At 49.4% G+C, this 14,510-nt stretch overlaps 1 protein-coding gene across 2 annotated transcripts in view; it reads left to right on the top strand.

Annotated features, from left to right (window-relative positions):
• Positions 1–331: 331 nt before the first annotated feature.
• Rsbn1l (round spermatid basic protein 1 like) overlaps positions 332–14,510 on the top strand; it is a 70,073-nt gene continuing 55,894 nt past the window's right edge. The window contains exon 1 of one of the 2 annotated variants that reach the window (XM_003469811.5): positions 332–2,809. In XM_003469811.5, the coding sequence (XP_003469859.2) occupies positions 2,323–2,809 (487 nt within the window). In that variant the 5' untranslated portion in view covers positions 332–2,322. Of the gene's footprint in view, positions 2,810–3,155; positions 3,571–14,510 lie in introns of those variants that run through there. The other variant, XM_063237561.1, reaches the window with a different exon arrangement.

Below are 14,510 nucleotides of genomic sequence, written 5' to 3'. Positions count from 1 at the left end.
GGAGCCCAAAGAAGCCACAGTGAGAAGGGTAACCAGCGTGCAGCAGACTCACTGACTCCGCCCAGGAGTCTCGGGCTCCTCAGGAGGGGCGAGGGAAGGCTTTGGTGGGCGCTCAGGTGCACTTGGGATGGGGTGCGGTCCTGGGAAGCCAGGCAGTGTGGGGTCTGGAAGCAGAGCATCTCTGCTTCCCGCAGGGTGGGAGCCCTGCGCCAGCCCTGTCTGCAGTGTGGCCACTGGGAAATGGTCACTGAAACGCTGTCTGGGTTCCCAGGATTGATCAGGCCCCCGAGCTCCTAAAATGGAGAGTACGATGAGCAGCTTACATAAAAAAGACAAGTAGTATGGTTTAGCGCTCCACTGGACAGCTCGTTTATTTGGTTTCACACCGGGGAAGGGGCTACTGAGGCAAGGTAGGAACTGAGCGGGACCTTGGGAAGTCAATTCAAAGACTTCTTCAGGCAGTAAATTTGCCAACTAGGAGAATCATTTGCTCTCTCAGGTTGGCGGCTTTATTCTAGAATAGGGGTTGCTGCCACAGCTGAGGCACATCTCGACTTCAGAGCACTGTGAACAAGAGCTTTTCCGACCCAGTCACAGGTCCTTTCTGGTCAGCACAGCCAGCCACTGACTGCAGGGTCAAAGGGCTGGGAGGAGAGGGACTGAAAGGCGGGGCAGACACAGACATACACAGCCTCCGGGGCTCCCCTGGGCCTGCGCTGCAGTCTTCTAAAGAGACATCTTGTCTCTTGTAGTTAAGACTTCCTTATCCTTTCTCTATCCATCTTTTATTTCTTCCTCTGACTTTACCTCAGTCAGGGCCAGAGATGTAAACCCAACACCGAGGACACAGAGACTATTTGGTGAAGCCCACGTGTTTATGAGACTGGACGGGAAAAAGAATGTGAGGGACAGAAACCACTCTGGAGTTGACACTTGAGGGTCTCTGCTACTTAATAGTGTCAGAGAAGAGGAAGGTGTGTAAGTATCAAGAGAAAGGCTCCTTCCAGACCCCAAGTGAGATGACAAGGCAGCTGGGTGTGGGAGGCTCAGCAGGACTGCCTCGAGTTGGAGGGTGGCCTGAACTACATGGTGAGACCCTGTCTCAAAAACACCAATAAATAAATAAATAATGCCTGAGTCACTTAAAAATAAATACTATATCTATAAGACAATGTCAATTTTTTTTTTTTTTTTTTTGAGACAGCGTCTCACTATGTAGTGCAGACTGGCCTTGAACTCGCTTATATAGCCCAGGCTGGCCTCAAACTCAGTGATCTTCCTGCTTCAGCTTCCAGAGTGCTTTGATTACCCGTGTGTGCCACTGTGTCTGACCAATGTCAAATTTTGACTCCACTCCCAAAGCACTGTAAAAGAAAACAAAGACAAAAGTGAAACAAAATAAACATTTCCAACTTCTTGAGATCACAGGTGTGAGTACCTCCTGAAAGGTTACTTCTAAATGTTTCCAGAAAGTAACAGCCACTTTCGAGTTCCTCTTTGGAGCCTTAAAATTCCCGCAGCGGTGGTAACCTCCTGAACTGACCACTATGATTTTTACCTCCCTCGGCCTTTCCGATTGCACGTGCGATCGCTGAGTTGTTAAACCCAGGTTCTTGAATCCTCCTTCTCCTCGTGTCAGCTAAGGATGGAACCGCAGCTCACAAGGTGCACCACACAGCAGAAGCCAAAACCCAACTTTCTTAAAAGCACACAGCGTCTGCCTGGGTTCGATCGCTCGTACAAAAAAACGAAACAAAATAACACTACCCCCCTAAAACCTACACCACACCGAAATTTTAAAAATCGCTTGCTCTGCAAACACCTATAAGCGTCGCTGAGGCCTTTCCCCGGGAAGTTAAGACTCAGCGAAGGTCGCAGACACAGCACAGCCCCTTCCTTGAAAGCTCTCCGGCCGGCGTCTCACAGTCGCGCCGGGGAAGCGACCTCAAGTTCCAGGCTAGCAGATCGCTGTCCTCGAAGCCCTGGTTTCCGATCGCAGCAGTTCTGTCTGCTCTTCTCAGTCCAGTGGCTTCGGCTACCTCGTCGGGCGGCTGGGGCTCAGGTTCTCCCCGAGCGCCCGCCGGCGACTGCAACAGACCTTCCGGGGCCGGTGCCCGCGGCCGCCGCGCCCGCGGAGCGCTGACCTCCAGCGCAAGTCGGCTCAGCAGTCCCGCCCTCCGACTTTACATCGCGTTTCTGACTGGTTGTTCCGTGCGTCCCTCTGCGCGGCTCGTCCAATGCAGGGCCGGGCCGGTGGCCTCGACGGCTCCGCCCCCGCCCCGCGCCGGGAGCCGAGCAGAGTAAATACAACAGGAGCGCAAAATGGCGGAGCCGCTGAGCCCAGTGCGCGGCGCCGTCGCCGCCCCGGCTGTCCCGGAGAAGGAGCCCTTCGGCAGGCCGCAGTCGTCCTCCCGGGACCCGCTGGCCTCTCTGTCCGCCAAGAAGGTCCGGATGGAGGAGAAGAAGGCGCCGCGGCGCGTGAACGGGGACGGGGGCGGGCGGCAGGCGCCGGCCCCTCCGCCCTGGAGCCTGGCCGCGCCGCCCGCCGCCGCCGCCCGCAGCTGCTTCGCGCTCCCCGCCGGCGCCTCGTTGCTCGTGCCCGGCCCGCCGCTGCCCGCCGTGCCCCCGCGCCTGCCGGCCCAGAACCCGAACCCGAACCCGAACCCGAGCCCGCCGGCGCCCTCGGCCGGGCCCGCGGCGCGCAGACCCAAGGAGAAGCGGGCGAGGGAGCGGCGGCGCCACGGGCTCGGCGGGGCCGCGCGCACGGAGAACGGGGAGGGCGGGCCGCCGCCAACGACGCCGCCGCGAGGTGGGTGCCGGCCGGGCCGGGCCGGGCCGGGCGGGGCGGGGCGGGGGGCCGGGCAGGAAGCGGGAGCGGAGCGCGCGGGGCCCGAGGTCCTCGGCGGTCGGCGTCCCCGGCGGAGGACGGAACCGAGCCTCGCGCCCGCTGCCCCGGTCGGAACCCGGCGGGTGTGACGGCGCTTTCGGTTTTAAGTGCGGCCCAGTCCTGCGGTGTTTTCCGAGTGTTTGCGTCCTGAGTCGTTGGTGACCTGACAGGAGCGCATCGTGGAGTCTCGGAGCATCCTCCTGTGAGCCCTGCTGGGAGCGCACGGTGATCCTCTCTGTGAGTGCAGAGTGCTGCACGGCGCTGTGAAGTGGTCTTTCTGCTTTGTTGTATCATCATCATTTGGAAAGCAATAAAATGCTATTGCTGCTCTAAAGGCCGCTTATATGGTGAAAACTTATGTTTGGAGGAGGGTGATTTATTCCTCGTAAATACGCTAGCGCCCCACAGGAGTGGGGGCAACAGTGTTACTTTTCCTTTGAGGTTTTTGCCCGCAGCGAAGCTCTGACGTCCAAGCCATGTGCAAGTGTGTAAAGATCTCCGGCTTGGAGAGCGCTGGTCCGAGGAGGGGCTTTTGGAGATGGAGTTTGTGCTCCTCGCGCTGAGGAGTTGTAGGTGGCCTGTGTGTGGAAGTATATTCGTTTTTAATGGCCAGATACAAAATTTAAGTCGTAAGTGCCTGGAAATGGATCCGATTGCAGCTGTGAATTGCGCATTTGCTTTGTGTAAGTTCTCCGAGGAAGTGAGTATACCTGTAAGAACTTCTGGAGTGAGTAAAGATGTTAATGCTTCTGTAAGGTCGTTTTTGGGCAGAAGTGCCAAAAAACAGAGTATCCAAGAAAAAAAAAAAAGGTTGCTTGGCTGGGGATATAGCTCTGCGTCACAGCACCTGCCTAGCAAGCTCGAGTTCATGAGTTTGATTTCCGGTACCCCCCACCCTACAAAAAGACTTCTTTTCAATATCTTGATGATAATTTAATGGTGGAGGTCTCTTCCTCTTGGAAATAGTAGTTAAATCCTTCTAAAGTTCGGATTTAACTGGATTGAGGTTGTAACTACTTAAGAAATGGTGGTATTAAGATAGTGAGATTGTTTATGTGTCTTAATTAGATATATAATTGCAAATATAGGAGTCCTGATTTGAAGTATAATGTTCATTTCTCTGTAAAAATCTTTGCGCATGGACGACCAAGCGTCTGTTGCTTCAGGTATATAACTTTTTCGCGTTGCCCTGGGCTGGCTCTACATAGTTCAGTAACCCTTCAATTATTCATAGTTCATTGGTTGAATAATCTGAATCAGAGCCAGAAGTTAGCTCTAAAGACATTTAAACAAGGAAAATAGACTTTCAACAAAACACCACCAGCCTACACAGCCTTCAGAAGAACTAGTGATTCCAGTAGCCAATTTTATTAAGAAGTTTCATTCCTACATTTATTTAGCATTTTTAAAAGTCCTTAGTCGGGGCTGGGGATTTAGCTCAGCAGCATAAGCACCTGCCTTGCAAGCAGGCAGTCATGAGTTCGATCCCCAGTACTGATAAAAAGACAAAAAAGAAAAAAAAGTCCTTAGTCAGAACTGCTTTACTTTTACTTTGGCTGTCATTCTGACAGGAAGTATTCTGTATGTAAAAGGGCCACCAGGCAGAGTATTTAACAAATGTTGAGTCTGAAACATGGTTACTAATTTTTGACTGCATAACAGATTAAAAGATGGGTGAATCCTGATGGAGGAAGGATCATTGACAGTAAATTTGAAAGGTAGGAGGGATGAACAAGAGAATCACACAAGTGTGGTAGTCAGGGCTGATTAAATATGGGGATCAGTGTCTTTTGCACCTAAAATCTCCATGGCTGGGGAGCATAGTACTGAAGCTGGCTTTTGTTTTGTTTTGTGTTTTTGAGGTGGGATTTCTGCTATGTGGCCTAGGCTGGCCTCAAACTCAGAATCATCTTCTGCCTCAGCCTCCTGAATACTGGGATTACAAGTGTGCACTGCCACATCCAGCAAGTTGGCTTTCTATAAAAAGAAAAATACAGAACCTTTTATAATTTTAAAACTGGGAAATACCCATAGAGGTAATGGTCGAGTTGAAAAATCTAGATAGTGAACATGCCTGCACCGGAAGGATCCAGTGTTTAGTGTGTTAATGGTGATCAACAGAACTTAGCAGATGGTCACACCTCCAGTGATTCCAGTAACCCAGACAATTTGTATAGACCTTTTAATTTTTGTAATGTTTTGCTTTATTTTTGCCTTTCAAGGACCTCTGGAAAACTTCTGTAAAGTATTCCAAAACCAAACTTAGACCATTTCCCTGAGTTTTCCCCTTAAAAGTATAGTTATAGAATTTAATGAAAATAGAAGCTTTTCTTAGCGTTGAGTAATTTGAGATATGCAAATGGCAGTGATTTTGAAGGGATGAGTGCTTGAAGAGTCTTCAGTTTTGCTTTCTTCCGTCTCTGTAGGGTTCACAATTTCAGGTTAAGTTACGGTTTGGTTGCCACAGAAGTCGCTAACCACGTTCAGGTGTTCGTGTCCCCTTTTGTAGCGCGTGCCTCACACATTTCATCTGGCTGCTCTGCTCGGGCCGGGCCGGGCTGGGCTGGGCTTCTGTACCCTCCAGCGGCTCCATAAAGTGCTTCTCCGTACAATTTTCTGCCTGGGCAGACCTGTCAGATAAGCTTAGCCATCCCATTTGTTCCCCCCATGTCCCTCTGTCGCTGTCCTTCCTGCCGGGTCTGGCCTGCTTCCTCTCTGGCTGCTCCCTGGCTGTCACCTTGGGGCTTTCTTTGCTCACTGAGAGTCTGGAAAGTTCACTTCTGCTGAGTCCCTTTCTCTGGGCCCGTGGCTTCCTTCTTCTGGTGGAGGCTCCCGAGCGGTCCTGTGCTGGTGGCGCCCTGAAGCGGGCTGAGGCAGCGCCTGCTGGGGTTCCAGTTTACTCACCTTTACTTCTCTGCCGTGCGAGATCTCCGTGTTGGAGATTGCCTTCCCTCATATGTTGGAACACACTGTTCATGGCTGCCTGGCTTTCAGTGTTGGTGTGGAGGAGTCTGATCTTTAACACACTGTCTGGGAAGTTGCAGTCTTTTCTCTGGATTTGAGAATTTCAGCTGTTCGTTTTGTTTTGCCTTTCGAGACAGGGTCTCGCTCTGCAGTTCAGGTTGGCCTTGAACTCACTTTGAAACCTGGGCTGGCCTTGAATTCCATCAGTCCCCCTACCTCAGCCTCCTGAGTTCTGAGATGACAGGCATGCACCACCATGCCCAGTCAGTTTAATTTTTTTTTTTTAAAGGAGCTCTTGTGTTTTTCTGTATTACAGCACGTTGCCCCTTTTTCATGGGTTCAGCATGTTAATTATAGTTTCTTTGAAATGTTCTGTTTCCTGTATTTTGTTTCTGGTTCTACTGACTTTCTGTTTGTTTTAATCTCTCTCTTTTTTTTTTTTTTTTTTTTGGTTGAAGAGTTTTTCTAGATCTGTGCTATTGGCAGTTTTTCCATAGTTATGAAAAAATTATCAAAACTGATGAAACCTCTCAGTGACTAAGGGACTCCCTTGTTTTTAGTGATAATTCTTTTCTTTGGGTGGTGGTAAGAAAACTTTTAGTTCTTTTTGCAGAAAGGTCATCCTTCTGTCCCTATATGGGGGAGTAATGGAGAGAAGGCTGTTTCTGTCAGTCCAGCTGCTGTAACAAGTAGCTCGGATGCAAACCTTTTTCTCCTCCCAGTCCTGGAGCCTGGGAGCCTGGGAGCCTGGGAGCCTGGGCTCAGCGTCCGGCCTGCCTGGCTCGCAGGGCCTTTCCTGGCGCTGCTTGTGTAATGTTCTCTGCCTTACAAGGCTCCCAGGCCTGCCGGATTCGGACCCTGTGTTCTCCTTTCCTCCACTTCCTGAGAGCCATCTCTGTTACAGTTACAGACACAGTCACAGTCACGCAGGGTTCCAAAGGCTCCAGCCTGTGACTGCTGGAGGATCGGTGCTGACCTCAGCTATGAAGTGGACGGAGAGTTTTTGTGCCTGTGGGAGAAGGTGGCCCCGGTCTGGCCCAGGTCCCACCCCGGCTGTAATTCTCGGGTCTCCATATTTTCATCCTAGTTCTGTTTCTCCTGTTGCTCTGCGGGTGCCCTTGCTGTCTCCATGGGGCCAAGCTCTCCTGCTTCCTTTGAGACAGCTATTGGTGTTTCCCAGGATTTCTGCTTATTTCTTTCCTTCTTGCTACTAGGAATTGAACTCAGGACCTCATGCTTTCCAGAAGGCGCCGCCTCTTCATTTCCTTGGGTACAGCAAGATTACCATTTCCCTCTTCCATTCTGCCGTTTATTACTGAGCGTCAGCTTCGGCTGAAAGCCTGGGCGTTCTGCGTTCTGTCCTTTGGAGACAGATCTCCCCACGTGGACTTCGCCACTCTCCTGCCTCAGCACGCCCAAGGTCCAAGCCAGGGTAACTCTTCAAACTTTAAATTTCGGTTAAGAGCTCATAGCAGAGTGCATGGGGCTCTCCAGGGAAACTGGGCTGTTTTCGTAAGATGTTCGACCTCCTAGAAGGAGAGACTGAGGGGACTGCGCCCTGGCCACGTGCTGCCCTGAGGCTGCTGTCCGCAGGCGGAGGAGGCTTCGGAGAGCTGCTCGGTCCTCCTCCAAGCCCAGGGCTGAGCCTGGGGGCTGCATCTGGAGGCCTAACCCTCGCCTGGATGCCTGGATCCGCTTGCTGCCCTCAGGGCTCCCTTTGAGTGACGCCTGCTGTGTCGCCCCCTCCGGTGCGGGCAGCCTTGACCAGACACCGATAGATCTCTCCCGAGCAGGTGGCAGGTGACGGAAGCTACCGTGGGAGCTGTCCTGAAACTCGGGTGTGCTGTGTACAGGCTGTTCACAGTGCACCCGCACCCCGCACCCCTGCAGAACTCTTCTGTCCAGTACTCATGAGAAGCTACTGCCTCCCCGTTCTTGCACACTCCCATTTTACACGCCTGATGAAGGGGGGAACCTAAAGTGTGTGTCCTTTTTGCCACCTGGCTATTTCACCAAGCACAGTACACAATATAAGGGTCAGCGTGTTGCGGCTGGATTTCCTTTTTGTGGGAGGCGAGATCGTGGGGATTGCACCGTGGGCTTCAAGCTGCGGAGCTGCAACGCAGCGCCCGGGCTTAGTTTCAAATGCTGAGCGGCGTGGCAGCATGTGTACGTGCCCGCTTGCATTCCTTCTTTCCTTGCTGGCCGCTGGATGGTTTCTCTCTTTGGCTGTAGTGATGGACGCTACCATGAGCTGGGGTGCTGAGCCCTCGCTGTCATCCTGGGAGTCTGCCCAGTCATTCCGGTTTAATTGGTGAGGAACTGCCTCCCAATTTCTTCTGTTGTGGCCACACCGTTTCACATTCCCACCAGTGGTGCACAGAACCAACCCAACAGCCAGCCTGTAACAGGCTGGGGCAGGTGCTTATGAAGTCAGTGCACGTTCTCAGCCTAGGAAATAAAACGCTGAATTTGGAGCAGTGAAAAGGCATTTGAAGGCTCGCCAGGTGCCTTGTTATTATCACAGGACTTTTCTCTCCCTCAGAGGTGCGTGGCTAACCTGTGAAGGATTTGGGCCGGCGGCTCACACCCGGGGATGGGATGCGGCCAACTTCACTGTCCCCTTTAGACTGATAAGCTGGAAAAAGAAAGTGAAGGTGAGCTTTCAGGCAACTTCCAAGGTACTTTTTTTTGATAACTTTTTATTACAAAATTTAGAGGCATATGGAAAAGTTGAAAGAGAACACAGTGAGCCTGTAGAGATTTCCCTCCTACTTCCACAGCGTTTAACACTCTATCCTACTTAGGCCCTGGGTCATTTGAAAGTGAATTGTAGGGCTGGGGATTTAGCTCAGCGGCATGAGCGCCTGCCTTGCAAGCAGGCAGTCGTGAGTTCGATTCCTGGTACCAATAAAAAGGAAAAAGACAAAAAAAAAAGGAAAGTGAATTGTAGACTTTGTAACTCTTCATTCTTAGATATGTCAGTCTTCATTTCTCACACATCAGGGCATCTTTTTACATAACCAGAGTAACAATGACACACTTAAGGAATTAATCATATAGCCGGGTCCAATATACATTCTTCCAATTCTTCATTTGCGCCCCCCCCCCCACGATTTGTTTACTTTAATCTAGAAATACCTGTTTTTTTTTTTTTTTTTTTAATATGATGTTGACTTTTGTTCTTGGTACTGGGGATCAAACCTAGGGGACACTGAGCTGCATCCCCAGCTGTCTCTCTCTCTCTCTCTCTTCTTTTTAGCTGTCTCTTTTTTTGAGAGAAGGGCAGGATTTTGCTAGCCTTGAATTTGCAGTCCTGCCTCAGCCTCCCATATGGCTGGGGTTATAGGCATGTGCCACCACACTTGGCCTTGTCATTGACTTTGAAAAACTCATCCAACATAGCTGCTTATCGTGGGTTTTCCTGTATTTATAATTTTAAAGTAATTGTTGTGCTGTGTAATGTATGTTTATCCTTTGTATTCCTTGTAAATTGGAAGTTAAACATAAAGACTTGATTACTTTCATGTTGGGGACCACAAATTCACAGTACTGGTTTTGCATATTTCCCTATGGGATAAAAGGAAGACTTGGCATTCGTGGTACTGCCCAGCTGAGATTTCCCATTGGCTCTTCTAAGCATAAGATCATCTATACCTTCTTAAGTCTTCTGGGGATTACTCTCTTTTTTTTTTTCTTTTTTTCTTTTTTGGTTTTTATCGGTACCAGCGATCGAAGGGATTACTCTCAAGGACAGGATACTTCTTTTTTTTTTTTATTGGTACCAGGGATCAAACTCATGACTTCCAGCTTGCCAGGCAGGTGCTTATGCTGCTGAGCTAAATCCCCGGCCCAAGGACAAGATACTTATAGGCATAAGATCATCTCCACATTCTTAAATCATCACAAGATTGTACTTGGGTCAAGATTCTTCATACATAAGATTATCTACACCTCTGGAGTCAGAGTCTTTAGATAAATTTTAGTCCTTTGCTGGCCCCCCCATCACTGTCTAGACTAACTACAGTGGCTGTTTTGGGAGTAGAGAAAGTCAGCTCCAGGGACATTGACTTCCCTGCCATTGTTGGAATATGATACTTGTCTCTGTTTTTTATTTTTCTCTCGACATTCTTACCAAGACTTGTAGCCGGGCTCTTGATATTGACAATCAGGACTTTTGGCTGGGTTCCTGATACTTTCAGATTGAACAGTTTTGGCAAGAATGGCTCGTAAGTACCACATTTTGTGTCTCACTGAGAGGAATGTCATACTCAGGTTGTCCATTATTGATGATGCTAAATTTGATCCTTGGTTACAGTGACTGCTCGGTCTCTGTTCTAAGGTGGTTGTTGTTCCTATTTGCATTTGGCCAGTCACCTTTGGGTTTGTGTTTCCTGAGTACTCGTTTCCCAGTTGGCCTTTGAATCAGTTGATGACCCCAACCTGAGCCACTCACTGTATTGGGATTTAAAGGATGATTTGAATTATTTCTGAATTTAAAAACATTTAAATTTTGGGACTAAGAAATTCAGAATAAATTGCTGCTATTGGATCTAAAATAAAATCTGACATACTGTAGGGTGCATACCTGGAGTCACAGCATTTTGGGAAGCTGAAGCAGAAGGACTGCAAATTAAGGCACAGCCTAGTCATGAAATAAAAAGAGGATGGGGATGTAGCTCAGTGCAAATGCCCTGGGGTGAGGGGACTGACCATCTCTTGATTTAGGGAGCAAAGGTAAATTGTGTTTGTTTCTGGGAATGCAGAATCTTTTTTTTTGCCTCAGCCTCCTGAGTGCTGGGATTACACCACTATACCTGACAGTATTTTTCTTTTGAGAAGTTTTCGTTCAGCTCATTGGCCCATTTTAAAGTTGGATTGTAGCTATTCTGTGGATTAGAGTGCTTTTTATTGGTTTGTCATGTGAAGGAATAGTCTCAAGTCCTGATGTTTGGGGTCCTTTTCTGAGAAATCATCGATACGTTTATAATTTACAGGTTGTAAATCTTCACCATGATTCCCTTTTCTTATGTGAGAAAGCAATGACCTCGGAATTAGTAAATCCTCTCAGTCACTTTTGTGACAGGTCACAGATTGCCACTGCTGAGTCCTGGGTTGTGACTGAGGTGGGGCGTGACCGCCTTGGGGACAGGCAGCAATGAGAACAGTAGCTACCGTATAGAGAGCTGCTCCGGCTGCAGCTTTATACAATTTTCACAACTCTTGTAGTTTTGTTAGATACCAGCTTTTATGAATGTAAGCAGAAAGTAAGTGGCAAATCTAGTTTCAGAGCTTTGATAGTCCGTCTGACTTGAGATGGTGGCTTTAAACTGTCCGCCATGCAGACTGTATTCACTGATCTCAAATTCCGGATCGTGCCTGAAGCTGGTTGTGTCTGCCCAGAGGTGATGAGCCCTGGGGAAGCTTTGGGTCTAGGTGAAGGGAGGCAGGCCGAGCTGCGAGCTGTGCGGCGTTGCTGAGTGGGGTGGGCATGGCTGTGAGACGCCAGGCCTCATGCATCCTCTTTGCCAGATACCAGCCATTCTGCTCAATTCCTGTGCGTCCACTGGCAGGGGCCCTTTTCACAGCCTCCTTCCAGTGGCATGGTCGCAACAGACAAGTAGTAATCTCAGAGCTTTTCTTAGTCCTCAGGTGATCAGGGTTAACAGTTCACAGTTCACAGGCTTTGAAAGCTCCCCAAGGAGCCTGAGATTAAGCAGAACCTATAATCTGGTCCAATCATTTAATACCCTTCTGATCTCTGCTGCTGCTGATTTCAGCCTGTGCCTCAGTTTGGGGCCCTGTGTCCTCTCCTCTCTCTTCTCTCTCTCTCTCTCTCTCTTTCTCTCTCTTTTTTTTTAAGAGCAGAAATATTTATTGAGAGTAAGGAAGCTTCTGCCTAGAGACAGAAGGGGTCCTGAATGGGTTGCCCTTTCCTCTCCTTTTTGCTAATTGCCTTGTTCGTTTCTGATGTCCATTGCTAGCCCTTCTGAAATCATAGTCCAGAATGTAACTCTGTCCTCGACACAGCCCCTATTAGGTGTTCCATGGAAACGTGGAGTCAGTGCATTCAAAACTCTGAGTCTTGGGAGTGGGGATTTAGCTCAGTGGCTTACACGCCTGCCTGGCAAGTGCGAGGTTGTGAGTTTGATCTCTGGTACCAAAAACAAAACAAAACAAAACAACTTCTTGAGTCTTTTGTCCCCAGTTTGTGTCCTGTGTTCCCATGTCAGAGCCATCATATATCCGGAGGTCAGGCTTGAACCCCAGCTTCTGCCCTCCTCCTCATCCAACCTGAAGGCAAATCTCATCCCTTCCGGCCACTGCCTTTCATGTCTTCCTCACTTCCACCAGGTCTCTTCTGTAGTCTTTGCTCAAATTGCTGTCATTACCTGACTTGTGGCTCCTCCTCCAGGACCCGCTGCCCACTGTTGCCATCCTTTGCAGAAAGAACCGCCTGAGTTACTGTTTGCATCCTGCAGCATAATCATTACATGCCAGCGTGTAGTATGGATCTGCAGGTTGAGGATGCTCCAGTCTGTGTGTGAAAGTCACAATGGATACAGCAGCCTTAGTTTCAGATTCAGTGATAGCTGTTTAATTCTGTGGCCCAGATATACCGCATATAAAGGCCTCTTAATTTTGTAGAAAGACTGCAGGTTTGAGCCCATCCTGGGCAATTTAGGGGCAAAAAAAATCTTAAAAACAAGAAACAGCTAGGATGTCAGTCAGTGTGGAGGCTCTGATTTGTCCCCAGTGTCACTCGAGTCCCCCCAGTGTGGAAGACAGGAGTACTGAGGTGCGGCACTGCTGGGAAACGGGCCGCCAAGCAGGGCTGGAAGTGGACCCGGTATCTGACCTCAGCGCCCGAGCTGTTCCCGGGACCTGATCACCCAGGTTCTTCATCCTTGCTGTCTGCTGTCCGGAGCGGCTCTCTTTCTGAAATTTTATTTCCTTGTTGTGGGGTAGTTCATTTTGTTGCGGGGGGTTTTAGCCGAGCAGCCTGCCTGTTCTGGGGTAGTAAGAAGTAAGTGTTGTGCAGTTTGCATTTATTTCCTCGTAGTAGCTCCTGGCAGAAGCATTTGCATCACTGTACAAAAAGAGGATGTTCTTACTATTCTGAGTCACCCAACTAAATTTTTCCCTTTCCCTTTATCATGTGTTTGAGCCCATTCTGGGTGTTTTAGCAATTTAGCAAGAGGTGGTCCCAGAATGAAACATTTAAAAAGGATGTAGCTCCCCAGAAAAGCCTTTGATTCATTCTCTAACCCCCTCTCCTCCCGCAAAGCAAAACAAAAACAAGCACCCCCCCCAAACAACACCACACCACACAACACAACGGAACAGCACAGCAGCGTAGATAGGAGAAGAGGTCCGCCCTTCTGAGGTCGCTGCTGCTGCCACCGGCTCTGCACCGCCACCTCAGGGGCCTCCAAGTGCTGGGGCTTCCCAGTCGCGTCCCTGGAGACCACGCCGCGCTTCAGTCCTGGTGCGGAACAGGCAGCTCTGGAGCAGGAGGAGCCGCGCAGGCCTGGAAGGAGGGGTTTCTGGAAACTGTTTCTCCCGTGTTTCTCCTCTTAACGTGTAACCGTGCCCGCGGGGCAGGCCGGGCTGCGCGGCCTTGGTGTATTTGCAGGGTAACCTTAGGGTGTGTGACTAGTTGAGCGTGTGAAGCCTGTGCGGTCTGGGGACGTTTCAGGTGTTTCTTGATTTTCATTTCTAAACCAGAAACGAGGAATCCTGGTTAGTTGTCCTCTTTTTGATGTATTCAGTCTGGTGTCTGGAAAATCATTAAACTTCTCTGGGCCTCAACCCATTCCTCTATAAAATGAAGGGAGGAGGTGAGATCTAAGCTGTTTCCTATGGAAAAACTAATTTTGTGGGAGCTTTTTGGCAGCTGCCCCTCTCCAACATTGTTGGCCCTTCTTGTCATACTGCTACTACATCCTATTTTTTTGTTTTTTATAGTTTTAAAATTTTTTGTTTGTTTCTTGTTGAGACTGGATCTCACTCTACAGTCGAGGCTGGCCTCAAATTCTCAGCTGCACTCCTGCCTCAGCCTCCCAAGTAGTGGGGTTACAGGCCTGTGCCACCATGCCCAGCCATCCTGTTTATTCTAGTCTTATAAAAGCAGTTCCTTTCTTATTTTTATATCATTTCTGTATAATTTGTCCTCACTTTCTCTGTTTTGTTTTTGAGTCAGGGTTTAACTAGGGAGTTCAGGCTGGCCTTGAACTCACTTTGTAGCCCAGATTGGCCTCACACTCACAGCAGTCCTCCTGCCTCAGCCCCCGTGAGTGCTGGAATAACAGGTGTGCACCAGCACACCCAGCCTATAATTTGCCCTCTATTTTTCCATCTTTCTCATGTGGATTCAGCAAATGTTTGTTTAACAGCACTGGGGAGGTGGCTTTGGACACAAAGGGGTGAATGCTCCTTTGCCTTTACAGGACGTGTGATTTAGCTCGGGATGACTCAGTCTTCATTGTCGCTCACCTGCTTACTGTGGGCGTTGCTTTTCCTGGCGACTCCTGCACTGCAAACCACTGGGAATTCATTACTGTTTGCTGCGAGCTTTTTCTCCTGTTGCCTCTGGAAGCTCCCTATTATGCATTAGTCATGTATAGAGCACTAGTTTAAGGTTCAGAGCGGGTGACAA

The sequence above is a fragment of the Cavia porcellus genome, unplaced genomic scaffold, assembly GCF_034190915.1.
Source record: "Cavia porcellus strain 051 isolate PalLab524CR breed Dunkin Hartley unplaced genomic scaffold, mCavPor4.1 scaffold_2, whole genome shotgun sequence".
NCBI classification, from domain to species: domain Eukaryota; kingdom Metazoa; phylum Chordata; class Mammalia; order Rodentia; family Caviidae; genus Cavia; species Cavia porcellus.
Note: the sequence above shows the minus strand (reverse complement) of the source record. Positions and strands in the feature narration are given on the sequence as shown.